Here is a 20,916-nt window from a genome sequence, read left to right as displayed (position 1 = left end):
CAAATGGAGAGTCCAGGAAAAAAAAACATATTTTTGGCAACTGATTTTCAACAACAGTGCCAAGACAATTTAAGGGGTAAAGCGCTGGGACAATTGGATATTCACATGTAAAAGAACGAAGTTGGATCCTTAACTCAAACCATAGTCAAAATTTAATTCAAAATGGACCAAAGACCTAACTGTAAGAGCTAAAGCTATAAAACTCTTAGAAAATATAGATATAAATCTTTGTAACCTTGGGTTAGGCAATAGTTTCTTAAATGTGACACCAAATGCACAAGCAACAAAAGAATGAGTAGCATATTTGGAAGTCATTAAAATTTTTAAAAACTTTGTGTTTCAAATGACACTATCAAGAAAGTGAAAATAAAATACACAGAATGGGAGAAACTATTTGCAAATCATTTATCTGATAAGTGTCAGAATGTATAGACGATAAATATATACACATAGAAAAAGAACTCTTAAAACTCTACAGTAAAACAAACAACTCAATTAATAATGGATAGAGGATCTTAACTGACATTTCTCTGAAGAAGAGACACTAATGGCCAGTAAATACATGGAACGATGCTCAACGATGTCAGAGAAATGCAAATCAAAACCACAGTGAAATATCACGTCATACCCACTAGGATGGCTATAATAAAAAAGACAGACAATAACAACTTGCCAAGGATCTGCAGAAACTGGAAACCTCATACATGGCTTGTCAAACCACTTTGGAAAACAGTTTGGCAGTTCCTCAAAAAGTTAAACATAGAATTACCACATGACACAGCAATTCTACCCCTGGACGTATAGCTACACTCCAAAGAATTGAATGCACATGCTCAAACAAAAACTTGTATATCAACGTTCACTGAAGCATTATTCATCAAGCCTCAAAGTGGAAACAGCCCAGATGTCCATCAACTGATGAAAGGATAAACAAAATGTGTCATACCTATTCTACAGAATATATTCAGCCATGAAAAGGATTAAATACAGATCCAAGCTACAATATTATGCTAAATGAAAGAAGCCAGTCATAAAGGACCACATATCATAGAATCCATATATATAAAATGACCAAAATAAGCAAAACTATAGACAGAAAGTAGATTAGGAGTTTCCAGGCTCTAGGGAAGGCAGGCTGGGGAATGACTTCTAATGGGAATGGGGCTTTCTTGGGAGTGATGAAATGATCTGGAATTAGATATTGGTGATGGTTGTATAACTTTGTGAATACACTAAAAAACCACTAAAAAAGTAAACTAAAAAAAAGAACAGTAGATGCCTTCAAAATACTGCAGGGAGAATATTTTTAACCTAGAATCCCATGAATTAACTTAAATTTTACATTAAAAGATATGAGGTAAAAGGTATGAGGAGAAAGTGGCTTGGGGAAGGGGAGAGATATGCTAAGAGAGGTAACTCTACGAACCTCAACAGAAAGTTATTATCTACTGTTTAAAATAAAGAAATTTCAGAAATAACAATATCAGAATACTGAGAAATATAGAGGTAAAATACCAGAAGAAATAACTAAAGGACTACCACTGAGTGACAAGGCCCACAAGTGGGAAGGAACTGATATTTATACCCTTTGCATTTACTATTTTAGTATAAAATTTTTTAATTATTTTAAAAGGAGAAACCCTAACACAGTCTAAGAAACTGGGCCACCAGAACAATGTGGTGGGCCAGGCGTGGCACTTGATCAGAGGACCTGATTTCATGTTGCATGCCAGGTTTCCACCATATACTTGTGAGCTAATCACTGTGTCTTAGCTTCCTCATCAGTAAAACTGGGGGCAAAACTACCTTGGCTCCCAGCTAAAGAGCTGTTATGAGAATCAAATGAAACAAAGTAAAAATAGATTGGAAAGCACTGTGTAAAAATAAAAAAGCACATACCATAAAACACTGAAATATTTTAGATTTCTAATCTTATAGATCAAAGTAGCTATTCATGATTACTGCTAAACTGTCTGTCTCCGGGATTTACTTTCACTTGAATCACCTGGATTAGGGCAGGAATAGAACAGACTCTAGGGATAATTTCATAATCTGCCAGATAAATAAATTAGTGACATCATCTCTTTCCCTGAGAATAAGTTATGATGTCTTCTAGAAATCAGGTACACGGTCATCCATGCATACCTGAATATCAATTTAAAAACACATCTACCAGGCAGGCCACGGTGGCTCAGCAGTCAAGAGTTCTTGCCTGCCATGCCAGAGACCTGGGTTCGACTCTGGGTGCCTGCCCTAGCAAATAAAAAAAAAAAAAAAAAAAGAAAGAAAGAAAAATGCATTTACCTTCACAGTCAGATCCTCATTACCTAGAGTGACGTGAACCTGAATAGGGGGGTAAACACCTTTGTCGGCATGGTGCTCCATTGTCGCTCTCATTGCATTCTGAAATACAACAGTTACATTAAAAATATATAACTTAAAAAAAACTAAAATTTTCAAAAGTACATATGCATTATCTGAATTTAAAATAATTTTTTATTCTTTGGAACTCAGTCAAATAATTATAATTCTTATAACCCTATTGAAGGAATAACTTCTTTAAAAAAGTCAATTTTGAGGAATTTAGGAACTATTTTGAATTAAAGATTCCAACTAACTTCTACATGTTTTTTTTCAATTTTTATTTTTTCACTTTTTTTTTATTTTTATTTTTTAAACTTCTGCATGTTTTTAAAAACCAGACCTCTAAACTCCTAACCAAAGCAGAAAATTCTATCCAAACCCTTTTACAATTTTAAAATTATAAAAATCAATGGCAGGCGATGCAACGGTGGCTCAATGACAAAATTCTTGCCTGCCACGTCAGAGACCCGGTTTCAATTCCCTGAGCCGGCCTATGACAAAACAAACAAACAAAAAAAAATGGCTTATTTCTGGTGGAAACAGTTTCTCTTCTCTTTTGAAGAGTGACTTTTATTGCTATATTTATTTAAAAACTTTTTTTCATATAATATTAACAACAGTGGCCTTATTATCATGTAAAAATTAATCGAATTTTCCTCTAGTTTGAAATTAAGGATACTTATTTTTGTAAAACCATTTTGATCAATTTCTAAAGATACAGGGTACACACAATCCTATTTACTAATATATCATGTGCACTAAACAATAACAACATGACATGAAGTACTGGAGAGGAAACTGATAAAGACTAAATGCAACAGGCAAAAGACAGGATTGAATTTGGAAATAAGGATGTGTGGCTCTGGCTCTCCAATCAGGAACGAGTTTCCCTGAAGAGGAGATCCCATCACCTCTACCAAAAGTGGTTTAAGATTAGATTTAAGATTAGGTTACAGTTGAAAGCCATTATTATTTACAGTATGTAAAACGTTATATAATATGGTAATACTTCCATCATGAGGCATAAGATATTTCATGTGAATCAAACTTCAAGAAAAGAAATTAGTTTTTACCCTTTGGTGCCAAACACTATTTGTTTAAACCCTTTGACAGGAAGATTCTGTAAAGTACTAGCTATGTTCTTGCTATCTTAGAACAAAAGCGCATTCTTGAGCCGTTACAGATGGGATCCTCTGCATGTGTTCTAAGGTAGTCAGTCAGTCCTTCCTGTCTTAGTTTATTTTTGTTGTTCATTATCAGACCGAGAGCTGCGTCTTCTCTCTTGCTGCTGGCTGAAGAAACAGTTACTAGGGTGAGGAAGAGACCCAGAAGTCTGACCTAGGGCAGTTGTTTCAACCAGAGGGACTTGTAAGGCTCCTTGTCCCCCCTTTCCGGTCCACCAGCAAGTATCATTGAAAAAATAAAAAAGGTACTCTCAATGGTACTAGCACGATTTTTGTCTTCAAAATTTGTCCTAAAGAGTGAATATAACAGAAGCTATAGTCAATACAAATGACTTTCTCAAAATAAAAAGCAGCCATACAACAGGACTCGGATTCTTTAAGAATGGAAAACTGAAAACCACCCTTCTAAATATTTTGTTTTATAAAACTACCAATATAACTTTCTGAGCACCTATATCATGCTACCATACATTGGGCACTCAGTATGTTACTGCCAATCTTCCAGACAATCCTGGGTGGTACCATCCTTGTTTTAAAGAAGAGGAAACGAAGACTAGGTGAAATGACTGAAAGGTTTCCCTAAAATCACACAGCCAGCATCTGGCAGAGCTGGGATTCAAATCCATGTCTTTTTGACTCCAAAGTTTGCACTTACTACTATACTTAGCTGCTCATCAGTGTTGACAAGAAGAAAACTCATCTCCAAGAATGTGACATGATAGTGAACATGAAACAATAGTCATCTTTTAATGAAATCAAGGAGAATCCAGAGGAGTATTTAAATTGCAAAGTAGATTCCTAACCTCAGGAAAGGACTGGTAAAGGTTAAGCAATACTATTTTACAAACCTTGAAAAGTTCAAACACCATGTGATAGAGATGGGATGGTACATAAACCACTTGTATTGGTTGTCCTGGTGATTTTGCTATAGAGCAGAAGAGAAAAATATGAAAGTACAGAGAGATGTGCTTTAAAGCATTTTTAAGAATAAATCGTGTAGTGATGAAAAGAAACATTTATTATGGAAGACAGTATTCTTTTGGAAAGAACTGCCACACCTCTTTCTCTTCACTATATTGGTGCCTGAACCCCATACTCTCATGGATTTATAACTGACAGTGACATCACAAGTACTGTAGTCATTTCTTGTAACCCACCCCTTAAAAGAACACTCAATCTTAAGGTCAGATTTCTACTTTCCAAAGAGAATTGTTTAAAAAAAGTAAATGTCACAGTGCAATTCATAGTTTAATTCACATAAACGCATTTTTTAAAAAAGCTTTTTTCAGAATGTTTCACCCAGGCAAAATTTTGCATGTTTCATTTTGTGCATTTCTGTGGATGTAGATCTGAATTAAAAATTTTGAGCTACTATCAAATTTATCATGAGAAAAAAAAGTCTACTGTTAAACATTTAATAGGGGCCCAGTAGGGGATGGGGACAGTGTGTAAAATAGAACCATCATTAGAGTAAAGGAGTAAGATTCACCATGGCTTAGAATTCTAATTTGGCCAATAAACTATACTCTCCTCTGTACTGCCTGCCCCTTGAGAACACAAACTGTCCACATGGCTAATAAACTGGACTCTCCTCTGCACTGCCTGCCCCTTGAGAACACAAACTGTCCACATGGCCAATAAACTGGACTCCCTCTGTATTACCTACCCTTTGAGAACATAAACTGTCCACATTAGTTCAGATTCCTGAACATCTATGCGTTGTGATTCATATTTACTGAAGTGCACCATAATGGACTATAAGAGCTAATATGGCTTTAGAAAAATATAAGCAATTTTGTTTTCAACTGGATAACTTCCTCTTTTCTCCTACTCTGAAGTCCAAAATAAGGCTTAATGAAAGCCTATTTAACTTTATTCTTCCCACCACCTTCTTAAAGTGTCATCTCAATTTAGGAAATGTTTTTCTATCAAAATATACTACCTCTAGGAAAAAAAAGTGTCCAAATCTTTTTTGCCCAAAGGGCTAAAAAGAAGCATCAGAGAGAAACAGGTTTTCAAATAGATAAGCATGTTTCTTTCCTCTTTAAACCAGTCTTTTGCATCCTCGAGTAAAAATTGATTACTACTGAGGAAGTAGAAACCTTAAATGGTAATCTTACATTACTGAAATGCATACAAAAGTTAGATACAATTTTCTTGATATCATCTTATTCTTGGACTAATCAGAAAGTCAAAAAACTAAGTAAAGAATCAAGCTTATCAATTAAAAATAAGGAAAATGGGGCAGAAAAAGCTAAAAAAAATCTCAGAAAGAATCCAACAACATTTTTAAAATAAAAAATAAACGTATTTGCATGATGGTTCTCTTTCAGCCTTCATACCCAATGAAGAAGTAAATAAAAACAGCCCTTTTCTATTAAGACAAATCTAAATCTTATCGGTCCTTCTCAAGTAATCATAACATTAATTACTGAAGAAAAAACATCAGGCTTACCATTTAATTCTTCAAGTTCTAGTTCAGGAGAGTTAATATAATACAAATCACATAGATGCCTAGCATTTTCATAGCCATCTAGTATAAATCAAAACAAACAAAACAAAAATTAAATAAATTCAAAAAAAATTAAATAAATCCAGTTCTGTTTCATTCATTAAGATAACCACAGCATTGCCAAATGAAATTTTTAAACTCTCTACAGAAGAGAACATATCTTAATAATCTTGGTTTGAGGAAGGGCTTTCTAATTGTGACATATCATAACCTAAGAGACATAAAGGAAGAACAATGATATGACTACAAAAAATTTTAAAACATCTGTATTGAAAAAGATATCATAAGCAAGGTAAAAGCAGTAAGCCGAAGAAAATATTTATATATAGCAAAAATTTAATACTGATACTATAAAAGGGCTTCTATATAGTCAATTAGAAAAAAAATAGGTAATCCAATAAAATAGAGGCAAAACGTGAATGGGCAATTCAGAGAAGGAAAAAATGGCCAATAAGCATATGAAAAACTGTTCAAATCTTCAGATGCAAAGAAATGAAAGTAAAAACAATTAGATACCAGTTTTTCCCTCCATCCAACTGGCAAAAATATAAATGATTGAAATTTTCCACAGTTGATAAGGGATTAGGCAACAGGTACTCTCACTGACTGTTTTGATACTTTTTTAGAGGTATCAAAGCATTAAATGCATTTTAAATGTTTTTAATTCTACAACTCTTGCCTTCTAACACTAGCAAAGTTCAGCTTATATCTAAAGATGTTCACTGCAGTACTGCTGGTAAGAGGAAAAATTTAAGCAACCTAAGTTGTTTAATGGGAGAATGGATTAATATACTATAATATATCCACACAGCCTCCCAAAACTAGGGGTAAAACCACATGTACTGATATGGTTAGATGTTTGTATACATGTAGAAAATATACACAGAGTGATCCATTTTACAAAAACAAACAATGAAAGACACCAACAATTTTTATATGTGTAGGTACTATAAACAGAAAAGTGTGGAAGGATGCAAGCCAAACTATCATGAATTATGGCACCTAGTATAGGAAATTACAAGAGGGAAGGAGAGACTTGAATGTTTTGAAGTAAAACAGATCTCAACAGCATCACCATACTTTGCCTAACAAAGCATTATATCAACAAAATTTTCATCCCATATATAACAAATATATAACATACCAACAACTTACATATTTATTTAGTCAGTTATTTTCAAACAATGTACAGCTGCTCTTCACATTTTTTTCTCAGGATACAATTATTTCAACAGCAGGAAATACACTTAACAATTTTGATTTCTGTATCCATTTTGAAAGGAGAAATTTATGTGTTTACCTTTAATAACTTCAACTACATTGCAGTTTGGATTTATGCTTCCAATATGCTTTCGGTGAGAAGGACTTCCTTTGCCTTTTCCACCAAATAATAAAGCTACCAAAAAAACAGAAAACAAACAAAATAAACTAAGATACCTAACACCCTTTTCCAGGTTTGAATACTGTTTCTCTAAATAATGCCAGTAGAACAAATATTTTACCTAAGTGTAAAAATGTATTTTACATTCCATAAAAATATCTTCTATGGATAGCTCTCTATTTACTTTTCTTAAGAGGCAAAATGTTTTCCATAAAGGGAAGTTTTCAAAATAAACTTTAAATGTGCCAACACATTTTATTGAGCTTCTTCTCTTGACTTCAGTATACTTACAGTGCTGATTGAGCAACATTCTAATTGAAATACGACTCATGTAGAAACGATCTAAAAAGTACTGAACGTTCTGGCTGGTGACAGGATCCACGCCGAAGCTCTCCTTGTATTCAACCACTCCCTGGGCCATGGTGGGGATGACGTCATTGTGTCGATTTCTGATCCGTATCACAATGTCTGTAAAGCTAAGCAAATGCATTTGTCAAGAAGGCCAAATATTTCGACAAATGAATTTAATACTAAAAAACAAGTTTAACCAATTATACTAGACAAAGAAATCCCTAATTCAGCAAAAAGAATCCATGAATGTTTTCTAACACTTAAGTGTAGTTCAGATGATAAAATACACTGGATCAATGAAGGTATAGGGGCTTCAGAAATAAAACTTTCAAAATTTAATTATTTTCTTGGAACTCCTAAAAGTAAGGCTGTAATAAAACACAATCTTAAGACTATTAAGGGATTTTTAAAAAAATTATTTTTAACCAATATCAACTATGATCATTGAACACTCAATATGAGGATGGTATTCCAGGGACATTTCTGCAGAAGAGAACACAGAACGCTTGCTTCCAGGAAACACATGCTCTGCAGGGAAACAAGATGAATAAGCAAATAAAGCATGTGTGGCTTTGGAAGCATTCTCTAGGGTTCAAAGACACAAAGAGCCACTTGGAACAGAAAAGTAGAAAGTTCTCACTTGGAACAGAAAAGCAGAAAAGAATTCTAATTCCGTTCATCCTATGCGTTTACGAAATGGGAAAGAAAGGCAGACAGTTGTGACTAAAAGGAAAAATTTTCAAATCACCCAACCTTCCCATTTCTGTCCTTTAAAATACAGTACTGGGGAGGAATGTGGCTGGTTGGAAGAGTGGGAAGGTCCAGGAAACAGTCCCTTTACCAGAACAACTACTAAACAGACAGAACTGTCTGAATCAACTATTTTGAAATTCCAGAGTCAGCAGAACATTGTACAGCAACTAGGGAAAAACAGGCAGAAAAGCCTGGCAAATTATGGAAAAGACAAGTGAACGACTCTCTCCACACAGCAGCTACCGCTGCCTGTTTCCTACTTGCAACAGGCAGCACTGATGTCCTGCCCCTGATTTTTACAACCCTTTCAGGCAGCATGCTGGTGCCAAAAAGGGTTGTAAAAATCCACCTTCCCCAGATCCAGGGGGGTACACACCGATCACCAGTCATGGCTTTTGATTAGCTACTGGGGACTGTTGGGCATCTGGCTCTAAAAGCTGCCACTGTTCCAACCCACGTTAGACAAAAGTGGCAGAGGAGACTTACAGATGGTACGCTTCCTTAGATCTGCAGAAGATAGTTGAAGGGCTGCATCTGCTGAGCAGGTCCAGAAACTGCAGCATCAGGCAGCCATAGAAGAAACTGCTGGCACCACTTCTGGCCCATCTTTCATCCCCTCTCCAGGACAGCTTAGGGCTGGATGGTGCTCCCTTTGTGGGTCCCTGGCCTTGCTCCAGCTAGGAAATACTGGCTTGGGAAAGTCCTCTCTAGCAGCTGTCTACCACCCCCCATCCAGAATTTGTCCTCTAGGCAAAGACAGCTTGAGAAAAGGAAAGCAGTGTAAGAAACAACGGAGGTGAACAGCCTGGGGCAAAGGCTTACCTACTTTAAGTCCTGCAGGGGAACACCTGGGGGAGAGGGAGAAGGTCTGCTCCTGGGAAGTAAAAGGGGCCTCCAAACTCCTGTAAACAGGGGATCTCCTAAGGCTACTCTATAGCACAAGCCCAGGACAAGACATAGGCCAAAAAAAGACAGGGAGGACCTTTCACTCTGCATTCACCTTGGGCTGACCTCCCCAGATAGGAGTGCTAACACGCAAGGAAATCTCTATCTTGTCACCAGCTGGTTACAAATATAAGAAATAGACATCTCAGAGAATAAATCCCAGAGTTACCATTTTGAAATATTAAGATACACAGTGTGCAACAGAAGATTACAAGACAAACAAAGAAACAAAAAATGATGGTTAACCCAAAGGAAGAGACTAACAATCCAGAAAACATTAATGAAGATGAAACTGTGGGCATACTGGACAAAGACTTTAAAAAAAAAGATCCTTAATATTCTCAAGATGAGGAAAAATACAGAGAAGGAACTAAAGGATATCAGGAAAACAACAAATGAACAACACAAGAATTTCAATAAAGAGAAATTTTTAAAAAGGACCAAACAGAACTGCTGGAGTTGACTACCACAAGAACTGAAATAAGGAACAAATTGGACAACAAGTTAGAGCTGGTAGGAGAAAAATCAGTGAACCGAAAGACAAGACAATTAAAATGAATAAGGCTGAGGAGCATAAAGAAAAAAGAATCACAAAAAGTGAAAATAGCTTAGGAGACTCTGGGACACCATCAAGTGTACCACTATATATAGTATGGGTGTCTCAGATGGAGAAGAGAAGGGGCAGAAAGAACATTAAAAAGACAAATGACAGAAAATTTCTTAAACTTAGCAAAGGATGCATATATGTGCATCTAAGGAGCCCAATGAACCCCGAACAGGATGAACTTGAAGAGAAATATATTCCATCACACACTGATCAAATTGTCAGATGCAAAGGACAAGGAGAGATTTCTGAAAGCTGCAAGAGAAAAGCAACATGTACAAGAGAATCCCAATTAGATTAAGGTCTGATTTCTCATCAGAAACCATGGAAACAAGAAGGCAGTGGGTTGAAATACTTAGTGTTGAGAGAAAATATTACTAAGAATTTTATATCCAGCAAGACTTTATTTTAAAAATGAGGGGGAGATTAAGACATTCCCAAATAAAAGCAGAGGGAGTTCATCACCACTAGATCAGCTCTACGTGCAAAGCTAAAGGGCGTTTTTCAGATAGAAAGAAAAGGATATCAGACATGGTTCAAAGTCGTGTAAGCAAATAAAGACTGTGATAAAGGCAACCATATGGGTAGTTATAAATGCCAGTACTATTGTACTATATTTCTTTTGTTATGATAACTCCACTTTTTAGTTCTCATGGGTGCTAAAATGCAGACACGTGAAAAGTGATAATAAATCTATGGTTCTGGGCATAAAATGTACAAAGATATAACTTACAAAAAGTACAAAGAAGGTGGGGAGAAGGCGGAGTATAGGAACATGTACACCTATGCTACTGAAGTCAAGTTGGTATCAAATCAAACACGATTGTTATATATTCAGGATGTTAAATTTTAGCCCCATGGTAACCACAAGAAAAATATATCCAGACAGCAGTGAGAAGGTATTCATTATGGTACAATCCAAAAGTCAAATAAATATAAAAGCAGGTATTAACAGAAGATTAGAGAGACAAAAGAGGTATAAGCTTTACAAAGACTAAACAGCAAAATGGCAGAAGAAAGTCCTGCATTATGAGTAGTATACAACTTATAATGTATATGGATTTAAATGTATACTTTAAATGTATATGAATTTAACTCTCCAGCCAAAATGGCAAAGATTGGCAAAATGGATAAAAAAGCATGACCTAACATATGCTCACCTCAAATTAGAGATTCACCTCAAATTCAAAGCCATAATTAGGTTGAGGAATAAAGGATGGAAAAAAAAATATATATATATATATACCATAAAAAAATAACAAAAGAGAGCTGGATTAGTTGTACTTGTACCACATAAAATAGATTTTAAGTTAAAAACAATTACAAGTAAGGAAGGGCAAGATGGAGGCTTAGTGAGGCATGGAATTTAGTTCATCCTCCAGATTAGCATGTAAACAGCCAGAAACATTAGAGAACAACTGCTGGGGCTATATCAAGGACTGGACAAACAGCATATACCAGCCTTGACCAGATTTAACAGCTGAGATCCACGGAGAATTGTAAGTACCCCCAGCCACAGACACCAGCACCCCTCCCCCATGGGCACGGCAGGCTGGTTCCCCAAGGAGAAAGGAAACAAACTTTACTAGCAGCAAGGGTTTAGTGCAACAAGTTCCAATTTGGTCTTAACAAATCCTGACTAAAAAAAAAAACAGACCATCAGCACAGATAAACCTGCAATAAGCACTAAAGGAACTAGGAGTATCAGCACAGTAGAGGTGGGGCTGACAGGGAAAAAAAAAAGGCTTTCTGAGTTAGCACAAAATACTGGACCCCAAGAAAAGGGGGCACATAGTGCCTGGAGATACACAGAGCCATGTAGCAACTCAAACTCTTGATGGGTAAACACAAGGAACAGGGGTCAGGCTCTGAAAAGGCTTCTTTGCTTCTTTTTCTCTCCTTAGCCGCTCATTAGATAGAACTGGAAGCCTTCTCAGTGCCAGTACTGCCCCAAGCAAAGGCAGAACTAAGCTTGTCTGAGGGACAAAGTAACAAGCAGGTGAAAGAAGTTAACTCCCTAAAGGCTGTACCTTCCCCAAGAAAAAAGGGGCAGGGTCCAGCGCAAGTGGAATTCTTCCTTCAAGGAATTCAGGCCCAGGGACTGGAAAATGGAAGCAATCCAAAGCCATCATATTACCTCACCTCTGTCTAAATCACACCCCCAGTAGGGAGAGTCTGCTGAAATTAAAGACACCACATCACCTTATACTGGTGGGAAGCTGTGGGCAGACAAGTGCCACATGCTGGGCAGGACAGGAAAAGCACAGAGTCTACAGGTTTTATTGGAAAGTCTGACTAGCTGCCAGGTCTGACCCTCAGGGAAAACCAATGCTGGCTACTCTTTCTTCCTGAGATGTGGGCCTGTCTGATCTGTTAAAATCTGACTGAGGTCTACAATAGCTGCTGAGACCCTCCTCAAAAAAAAAAAAAAAAAAGAAAAAGAAAAAAAGCTCCATATAGGCAGGGCAAGAAACAGAAAAAGAAGAACTAAAAAATTCTGATCAGTTAAAAAGGGCCTATGTTAGAGGTCTAGAGTAAATTGAATTGAATGTCAAAGAACAGATACAGAACAAAGCTATATAGCAAGAAAATCCTAGGCAAAAGAGTGAAAGCAACTGCCAAAATAAACTAATTAAGGAAATCAAATACCTAGATGCCAGCAAACAGTAACAAGTCATACTAGGAAAATAAAACATATGGCCCAGTCAAAGGAACAATCCAAAACCTCAAATGAGATAAAGGAGTTGAAACAACTAATTCAGGAAGTTTGAACAGAAATGGAAAATCTCATCAAAAAATCAAATCAATGAGTTGAGGGAGGATATATAGAAGACATTGGGTGAACAACAAAAACTCAAAAGTTTGAAAAATACAAATCACAGAATTTAGGGGAATGAAAGGCACAACAGGAGGGATGAAAAAAACCACCAAACCTACAACAATAGATTTGAAGAGGCAGAAGAAAGGATTAGTGAATAGAAGATTGGACATCTGAAATCCAACACACAAAAGAAAATACAGAGAAAAGAGTGGAAAATATGAGCAGGGTCTCAGTCAACTGAATGACAACATGAAGCGCATGAATACACATGTTAAGGGTGTCCTGCATGGAGAAGAGAAGGGAAAAGGAGGAGAAGAACTAATGGAGGAAGTAATCACTGAAAATTTCTCATCCCTAATGAAAGACAAAAAATTACAGATCCAAGAGGTACAGTGTACCCCAAGAGAATTCAACCAAATGTACATACTCCAAGACACTTAGTAATCAGACTATCAAATGACAGAGAATTTTGAAAGCAACAAGAGGAAAGCAACGTATCACATAAAAGGGAAGCCCAAGAAGTCTATATGTGGATTTCTCAGCAGAAACCACTGAGATAAGAAGGCAGTGGTATGATATATTCAAGATTTTAAAAGACAAAAACTGTCAACCAAGAATTCTATATCCAGCAAAACTGTCCATCAAAAATGAGGGGGAAATTAAAGTATTTTCAGACAAATAATCACTGAGGGAATTTGTGACTAAGAGACCTCTGCAAGAAATACTGAAGGGAGCACTACAGGCAGATAGGAAAAGGCAGGAGAGAGATGCCTGGAGAAGGGCATAGAAATGAAGACTACCAGTAAAGACAAAAAGAGAAAAAAAAAATTAGATCTGACATATAAAATCCAAAAGACAAAATGATAGAAGAAAGTATTGCATTTACAGTATTAAACTCTCCAATCAAAAGACAAGAGACTGGCAGAATGGATTAAAAAACAGGACCCATCTATATGCTGTCTATAGGAGACTCATTTCAGACTCAAGGACAAAAACAGGTTGAGACTGAAAGGTTGGGAAATGATACAATTAAAAGAGACAACAAAGGACCCTAGGTATTACTAAAAGGAACAATTCGACAAATAGACATAACAATCATAAATATTTATGTGCCAAGATGGAGTGCTCCAAAATACATGAGGCAAACACTGAAAACACTGAAGACAGAAATAGACACCTCTACTATAATAGTTGGAGACTTCAATTCCCCACTCTCATCAATGGATAGAACATTTAGACAGAGAATCAATAAAGAAACAGAGAATTTGAATAATACAATAAATGAACTAGACTTAACAGACATTTACTGAACATTACACTTCACAATAGCAGGATACACCTTTTTCTCAAGTGCTCATGGATCTTTCTCAAGGATACACCATATGCTGGATCACAAAGCAAGTATCAATGAATTTAAAAAGACTGAAATCCTACAAAACACTTGCTCAGATCATAATGGAATGACTTTGGAAATCAATAACAGGCAGAGGGTCAAAAATTTCACAAATACATGAAGGCTAAACAACACATTAGTAAACAACCAGTGGGTCAAGGAAGCAATTACAAGAGAAATCAGCAAATACCTTGAGGCAAATGAAAATGAAAATATGACATATCAAAATTTATGGGATGCAGCAAAGGCAGTGCTGAGTGGGGAATTTATCGCCTTTAATGCCTATATTAAAAAAGAAGAAAGAGCAAAAATCAAGAAATTAACTGTTCACTTGGAAGAACTAGAAAAAGAACAGTAAACTAACCCCAAAGCAAATGAAAGAAATAATGAAGATTAGAGCAGAAATAAATGAAATAGAAAACAATCAAGAAAATAAACAAATCCAAATGTTGTTTCCTTGAGAGAAATAAATAAAACAGATGGACCATTAGCTCAGTTGATGAAAAAAAGGGAAAAAAGAGAGAGATGATAATAAAAAAAAGAAAAAAGATAAATAAATAAAATCAGAAATGGAAAAATGGAAGAGGGGATATAACCAATGATCCTGCAGAAATAAAGAAGGCAATGAGAAATACTATGAGCAACTATATGCTAATAAAGTAGACAAAGTAAATGAAATGGACAACTTCCTAGAAAGGCATGAACAACCAATATTAACTCAAGAAGAAGCGGATGACCTCAACAAACCAATCACATGAAAAGAGGATTGCATCAGTCATTAAGAAGCTCCCCCCTCCCCAAAAAAAACCTCCAGAACCAGATGGCTTCACATGTAAATTCTACTAAGCATTCAAGAAAGAATTAGTACCCCTGCTCATACTCTTCAAAAGAATTGCAGAGGAGGGAAAGCTACCTAACTCATTCTATGAAGTCACACCCTCATACCAAAGCCAGACAGATACTAAGAGAAAAGAGAATTACAAACCAATCTCTCTACTGAATATAGATGCAAAAATCCTCAAGAAAAGACTTGCAAATCGAATCCAGTAGCCCATTAAAAGAATTATACACCATGACCAGGTGGGATTTATTCCAGGTATGTAAGAATGGTTCAACATAAGAAAATCAATTAATGTAATACACCATATCAACTAATCAAAGCAGAAAAACCACATGATCATTGATTGATGAAGAAAAGGCATTTGATAAAATTCAACATCCTTATTTGATGGAAACACTTCAAAGGATAGGAATAGAAGGGAATTTTCTCAACACGTTAAAGGGAACATACAAAAAACTCACACCTAACATTATCCTCAATGGGGAAAGACTGAAAGTTTTCCCTCTAAGATCAAGACAAGGATGCCCACTGTCACCACTGTTATTCAGCATTGCGCTAGAAGTTCTAGCCAGAGCAATTAGACAAGACAAAGAACTAAAAGGCATCCAAATTGGAAAGAAAGAAGTAAAATGCTCACTGACTTTAGATGATATGATATTATATGTTGAAAATCCTGAAAAATCTACAGCAAAGCTACTAGAATTAATAAATGAGTACAGCAAAATGGCAGGGTACAAGAGGAATACCCCAAAATCAGCAGTATTTCTATACACCAGTGATGAGCAAACTGAGGTGGAAATCACAAAAAAAATTCCATTTACAAGAACAACCAAAAGAATAAACTCTTTAGGAATAAATTTAAGGATATAAAAGACTTATACACAGAAAACTGTAAGAAATTGCTAAAAGAAATGACGGAAGACCTAAAATCTTGAACATGGGCATACCATGCTCATGGACTGGAAGACTAAATACAGTAAGATGTCAATTCTACCAAAATTCATTTATAGATTCAATGCAATACCAGTTAAAATCTCAAGAACTTATTTTGCAGAAATAAAAAAATCAATAACCAAATTTATTTGGAAGGGCAGGGTGCCCCAGATAGCTAAAAAATATCTTGAGAAAGAAAAATGAAGTGGGAAGTCTCACACAACCTGATCTTAAAGCATATTACAAAGCTACAGTGGTCAAAACAGTGTGGTACTGGCATAAAGATAGATATACTGACCAATGGAATCAAGTAGAGTGTTCAGAAATAGACCTTCTCATCTATGGAAAAATGATCTTTGATAAGGTGTCAAGCCAACTGACCTGGGACAAAGCAGCCTCTTCAATAAATGATATTTCGAGAACTGGATATCCATATGCAAAAGAATGAAAGAGGATCCATATCTCACACTCTATACAAAAATTAACTCAAAATGGATCAAAGACCTAAACATTAGAGGTAAGATGATAAAACTTTTAGAAGAAAATATAGGGAAATACCTTATAAATTTTGTAATAGATGGTTTCCTAGACCTTACACCCAAAGCTGAAAGCATTTAAAAAAGAAGAGATAAATGGGATTTCCTCAAAATTAAATACTTAAGTGCATCAAAAAACTGTCAGGAAAGTAAAAAGGCAGCCTACATAAAGGGAGACAATAATTGGAAACCACATATCAGATAAGGATTTAGTATCCAGAATACATAAAGAGATTCTTCAACTCATTAACAACAAAAAACAGCTCAACTAGTAAATGGGCAAAAGACATGAACAGACACTTCTCAGAAGAGGAAATACAAATAGTTAAAAGGCACATGAAAAGATGCTCAACTTTACTGGCTATTAGGGAACTTCGAATCAAAAGCACAATGAAATATTATCTAACACCCACTATAATGGCCATTATCAAAGAAAGAGAAAACGGCAAGTGCTGGAGAGGATGTGGAGAAAGAGGCACACTTACTCACTGTTGCTGGGAATGTAAAATGTTACAATCATTCTTGAAGGCAGTTTGGCACTTCCTCAGGAAGCTAGGTATAAAATTACCAAATGATCAAGCAATCCCATTACTAGATATGTATTCAGAGGAACTGAAGGCAAGGACACAAGTGGACATTGGCACATCAATGTTTATAGCAGAATTATTTACGACTGTCAAGAGATGGAAATAGCCCAAATGTCCATCAACAGATGAATGGCTAAACATATATACATATGGTATATATATATATATATATATATATATATATATACATACAATGGAATATTATGAAGTCATAAGACAGAAAAAAGTCATGAAGCATGTAACAACACAGATGAATCTTGAGGACATTATGCTGAGTGAAATTACCCAGAAACAAAAGGATAAATACTGTATGGTCTCACTAATATGAACTAACATTAATTAGTGAACTTTGAAAGTTGAAGTTAAGAACACAGGTTATCAGGAGGTTAAAATGGGGTAGAGACGGCTTTTGGTGCTGAAGGAATACAGACTATGCAATAGGACTGACTGTATAAATTCAGAAATGGATAACACAATACTACCTGATTGTAGCACAGTAATATAAGGGCACTGAGTGAAGATGAATGTGAGTATGATTGAGGGAAAAGGGCTTGGGGTACGTATGAAACCAGAAAGAAAAATAGAGAATAAAGACTGAGATATTATAATCTAGAAATACCTAGAGTAGAGAACGATGGGGATCAAATGTACAAATAAAAAAACAGTTTTGCCTGAGGGAGAACAAATGAATGTCAACATTGCAAGGTACTGAAAAATGGATGCTTTACAGGAGAAAGTACAATAAATGCAAGCTAGGGTCTATAGTCAACAGTAACACTGTAATATGCTTCCACTGAATGTAACAAAGGCATTATGCCAAAACTTAATGCCAACAGGCAGGGGGTATGGGGGAGGGGTATGGATTCTTTGTGGAAGAAAAGGAAATGTCTTCATATAGATTATGGTGGCAAAGGCATGTCTATATACTCAGGTTGGATTGTATGATGTATGAATAAAAATGTTTAAAAATGAACACAGAGAAGTGCTAGAGAAAATGAAGTACCTATTCACTGTCAGTAGGGAAACTGAGAGGTGCAGCCCCTTGGAGGGCAGTGTGGTGGCTCCACAGGAGGCTAGGGGTAGAGTTGCCATATGATCCTGAAACCCCATTGTTCAGTATATACCTGGAAGAACTGAGTGTGGGTACACAAATGGACATTTGCACAGTGGTGTTTCTGGTGGCAGTGTTCTCAATCCACAATGGATGGAGGTGGCCTGAGGGTATGATGACTGGAGAACGGAAGGGGGAACTATGGTGTATACATACAGAGGACTACTGAGTAGCCACAAGAAGGAATAAAGTTGTGAGGCATGCAACTAGGTAAATGAACCTTAAGGACTGTATATTGAATAAAATATCAGAAACAAAAAGACAAATATTATCATGCCTCAATTATACAGACTAACTATAGTATAAAAACTCGGTGAACTGGGCTGTCACCATCTTAGGCATCAGCCTGTCTGCACATAGCATCACAATTAAGCTCCCTTGATCAAGTTTCGATCTGTTCTCTTCCCTTCTGGTCAAAAAACCTATCATTTTGGGGCCATGGTGGCTCAGCTGGTAGAGTTCTCACCTGCCATGCTGGAGACCCGGGTTCAGTTCCCGGTGTCTGCCCATGCTAAAAAAAAAAAAAAAAAAAAAAAAAAAAAACCTATCATTTTGGTGCTGAAACCCAGGACCAGGAACAGAGATAGAACCTCCATAGGAGGGGACAGAACCCACTTTCCTGACTTCAGCTCCAATGCCAGCATATCATCTCAGTGTAAGGAAAAGAGCTGTCTCTGCCGGGTCCAGGACCCTATGAGTGAGTACTATGGTGGGACGCCTCCATCCACTCCTCCACAATATACTGGAGATAAAACTCTCAAGCGGGGATGCCCTCTTGATAATTTCTAAGTTGTCTAAAAGCAAGAGTTTCTCCTTACCTTAAACACTATCATGGGACAGCTCATTTAAGACCTAAGTGATTAATTTTACCACCTGGCCAGAGTACAAATTAAATAATGGGTCAATTTGACCAGAAAACAGAACGCTTGATCCACAAATTCTTTCAGACCTTGATAATTACCGTCAGCATCTCAGCAAGTGGAGTGAAGTCCCATATATCCAAGCATTCTTCGGTTGTGCAGACGCCCCTCCCTCTCTCTGCCAAATGTATTCCATTTATCAAACCCTTCTTCTCCATTCCCTACCTCTGAACCCAGTGCTGCTTCTCCTTCTCCACCCAACCCTTTCTTTGATCCCACCGAAGACCTTCTCCTTAGCTCTGCCCCACCCCATGCAGCCCCTCTCAGCCAAGCTGCAGCTGCTGTGGCACATACAGAAAATAACCCGCCCAGCTCCTCTCCCTGCCCGTCTCCAGATTCCACTGCAGAATCTCAGCCCTCCTCTGACCCTTCCCTACCTCCTCTTCCTCCCTACACAGCCCCTCCTAGCTAAGCCAAAACTGCCGCCATAGTTCCCTTTTCCCTTTCTGACCTTTCTCAAGTTAAACAGTGTCTAGGTTCATATCCTACTGACTCCACTCGATTTATTAAAGAATTTCAGTACCATACTGTGACCTATGACCTCTCCTAGCAAGATCTCAGCATGTAATGCTTGTTTGTTAGTTGGTGTGTTTGGTCCAGTTATTACTTGGTGTATTACTTAAATATAAAAAATGTTGTGTCTGTTTGAATTTGTTAGTTAATATGTTCCTGCATCTGTATTGGTCAAATGTTCCTAATTGGTTACTGATTACAGAAAGCCTTTAAAAAAAGAACCTTTAGATAGTGTTGGAAATTGGAAAGATTTTAGTTATGAGTCTATAAGACAGGGTTTAATTTTGCAACATAATCTGGCTTGCTTCAAAATTATTATAAATGAAAAAACTACCATTACAGTTAAAATTAAAGATATTCTGCAAAAAGGCAGAAATGGGATGAGATAATATATTCAATCCCTTATATGTTCCTCTCAGAAGTATTTGTTTCTTTTGTAACTAGGTTTCTATTTGTATTCATCTGTGTACCTGTTCAATGTATATTCTCATACATTCGGGTGGTAATAGCAAATTAATAAGAAAAATTTTAAAAAGCTCTATTTGAACTGCTTAGAAATAATTAGGTGTCTTATATAAACATATAAATTAGTGCTTCTAAATAAAGAAATAAAAAGAGGAAAAACCCTCTGAAAGGCAAGATTCACAAACCTTAATTTTGTAATTACCGTAAACTGTAATTATTGTAAACAAACCTGGACTTAGAATAACTGTCCCTGGAATTTCCCTAAGGCAGCAGAAGCTGCTAAAGGGCTGCCTCTGGAAAAAGGAAAGAACTTTTCCAATGGTCCTCGTCACAGTAAAATAAATCTAATAACTGCAGATAGTTAAAGGGCATAAGAACTTCCAAAATTCCATGGCCCTCACCTAAAACTTTCAAATCAAAGCTCAACAAGCGGATTTTCAAGGTGGCGGCTTAGCAACGTGCGCGTTTTAGTTCGTTCTCCAGAACAACTACTAAATAACTAGAAACAGTACAGTACAGCTCCTGGGGCCATGTCAGTGACCGGACGGACACACAGCGTACCCCAGTCTGGACCAGCTGGACCGGCTGTGAGCCCCCCCAGAACCATGAGTTCCCCCAAGCCATACAGGCTGGCGCCCCTCCCCCACAGGCTGCTTCCCAGAGGGGAAAGGAAAGAGAATTTACCAGCAGCAGGGGCTGAAC

General features: G+C 36.7%; 1 protein-coding gene across 2 annotated transcripts in view; it reads right to left on the bottom strand.

Moving 5' to 3' along the window:
* The window catches only part of PDK1 (pyruvate dehydrogenase kinase 1), a 57,868-nt gene that overhangs the window by 16,938 nt on the left and 20,014 nt on the right, over positions 1 to 20,916 (bottom strand). For both annotated transcript variants that reach the window (XM_077154150.1, XM_077154151.1), the window contains exons 4-8: positions 7,733 to 7,917; positions 7,361 to 7,456; positions 6,004 to 6,081; positions 4,397 to 4,473; positions 2,305 to 2,403 (exon numbers count right to left, since the gene is read on the bottom strand). In XM_077154150.1, the coding sequence (XP_077010265.1) occupies positions 2,305 to 2,403; positions 4,397 to 4,473; positions 6,004 to 6,081; positions 7,361 to 7,456; positions 7,733 to 7,917 (535 nt within the window). The remainder of the gene's footprint in view (positions 1 to 2,304; positions 2,404 to 4,396; positions 4,474 to 6,003; positions 6,082 to 7,360; positions 7,457 to 7,732; positions 7,918 to 20,916) is intronic.

This window comes from Tamandua tetradactyla, chromosome 3, assembly GCF_023851605.1.
Source record: "Tamandua tetradactyla isolate mTamTet1 chromosome 3, mTamTet1.pri, whole genome shotgun sequence".
Lineage (NCBI taxonomy): Eukaryota > Metazoa > Chordata > Mammalia > Pilosa > Myrmecophagidae > Tamandua > Tamandua tetradactyla.
This window is presented reverse-complemented; position numbering and strand designations above follow the sequence as displayed.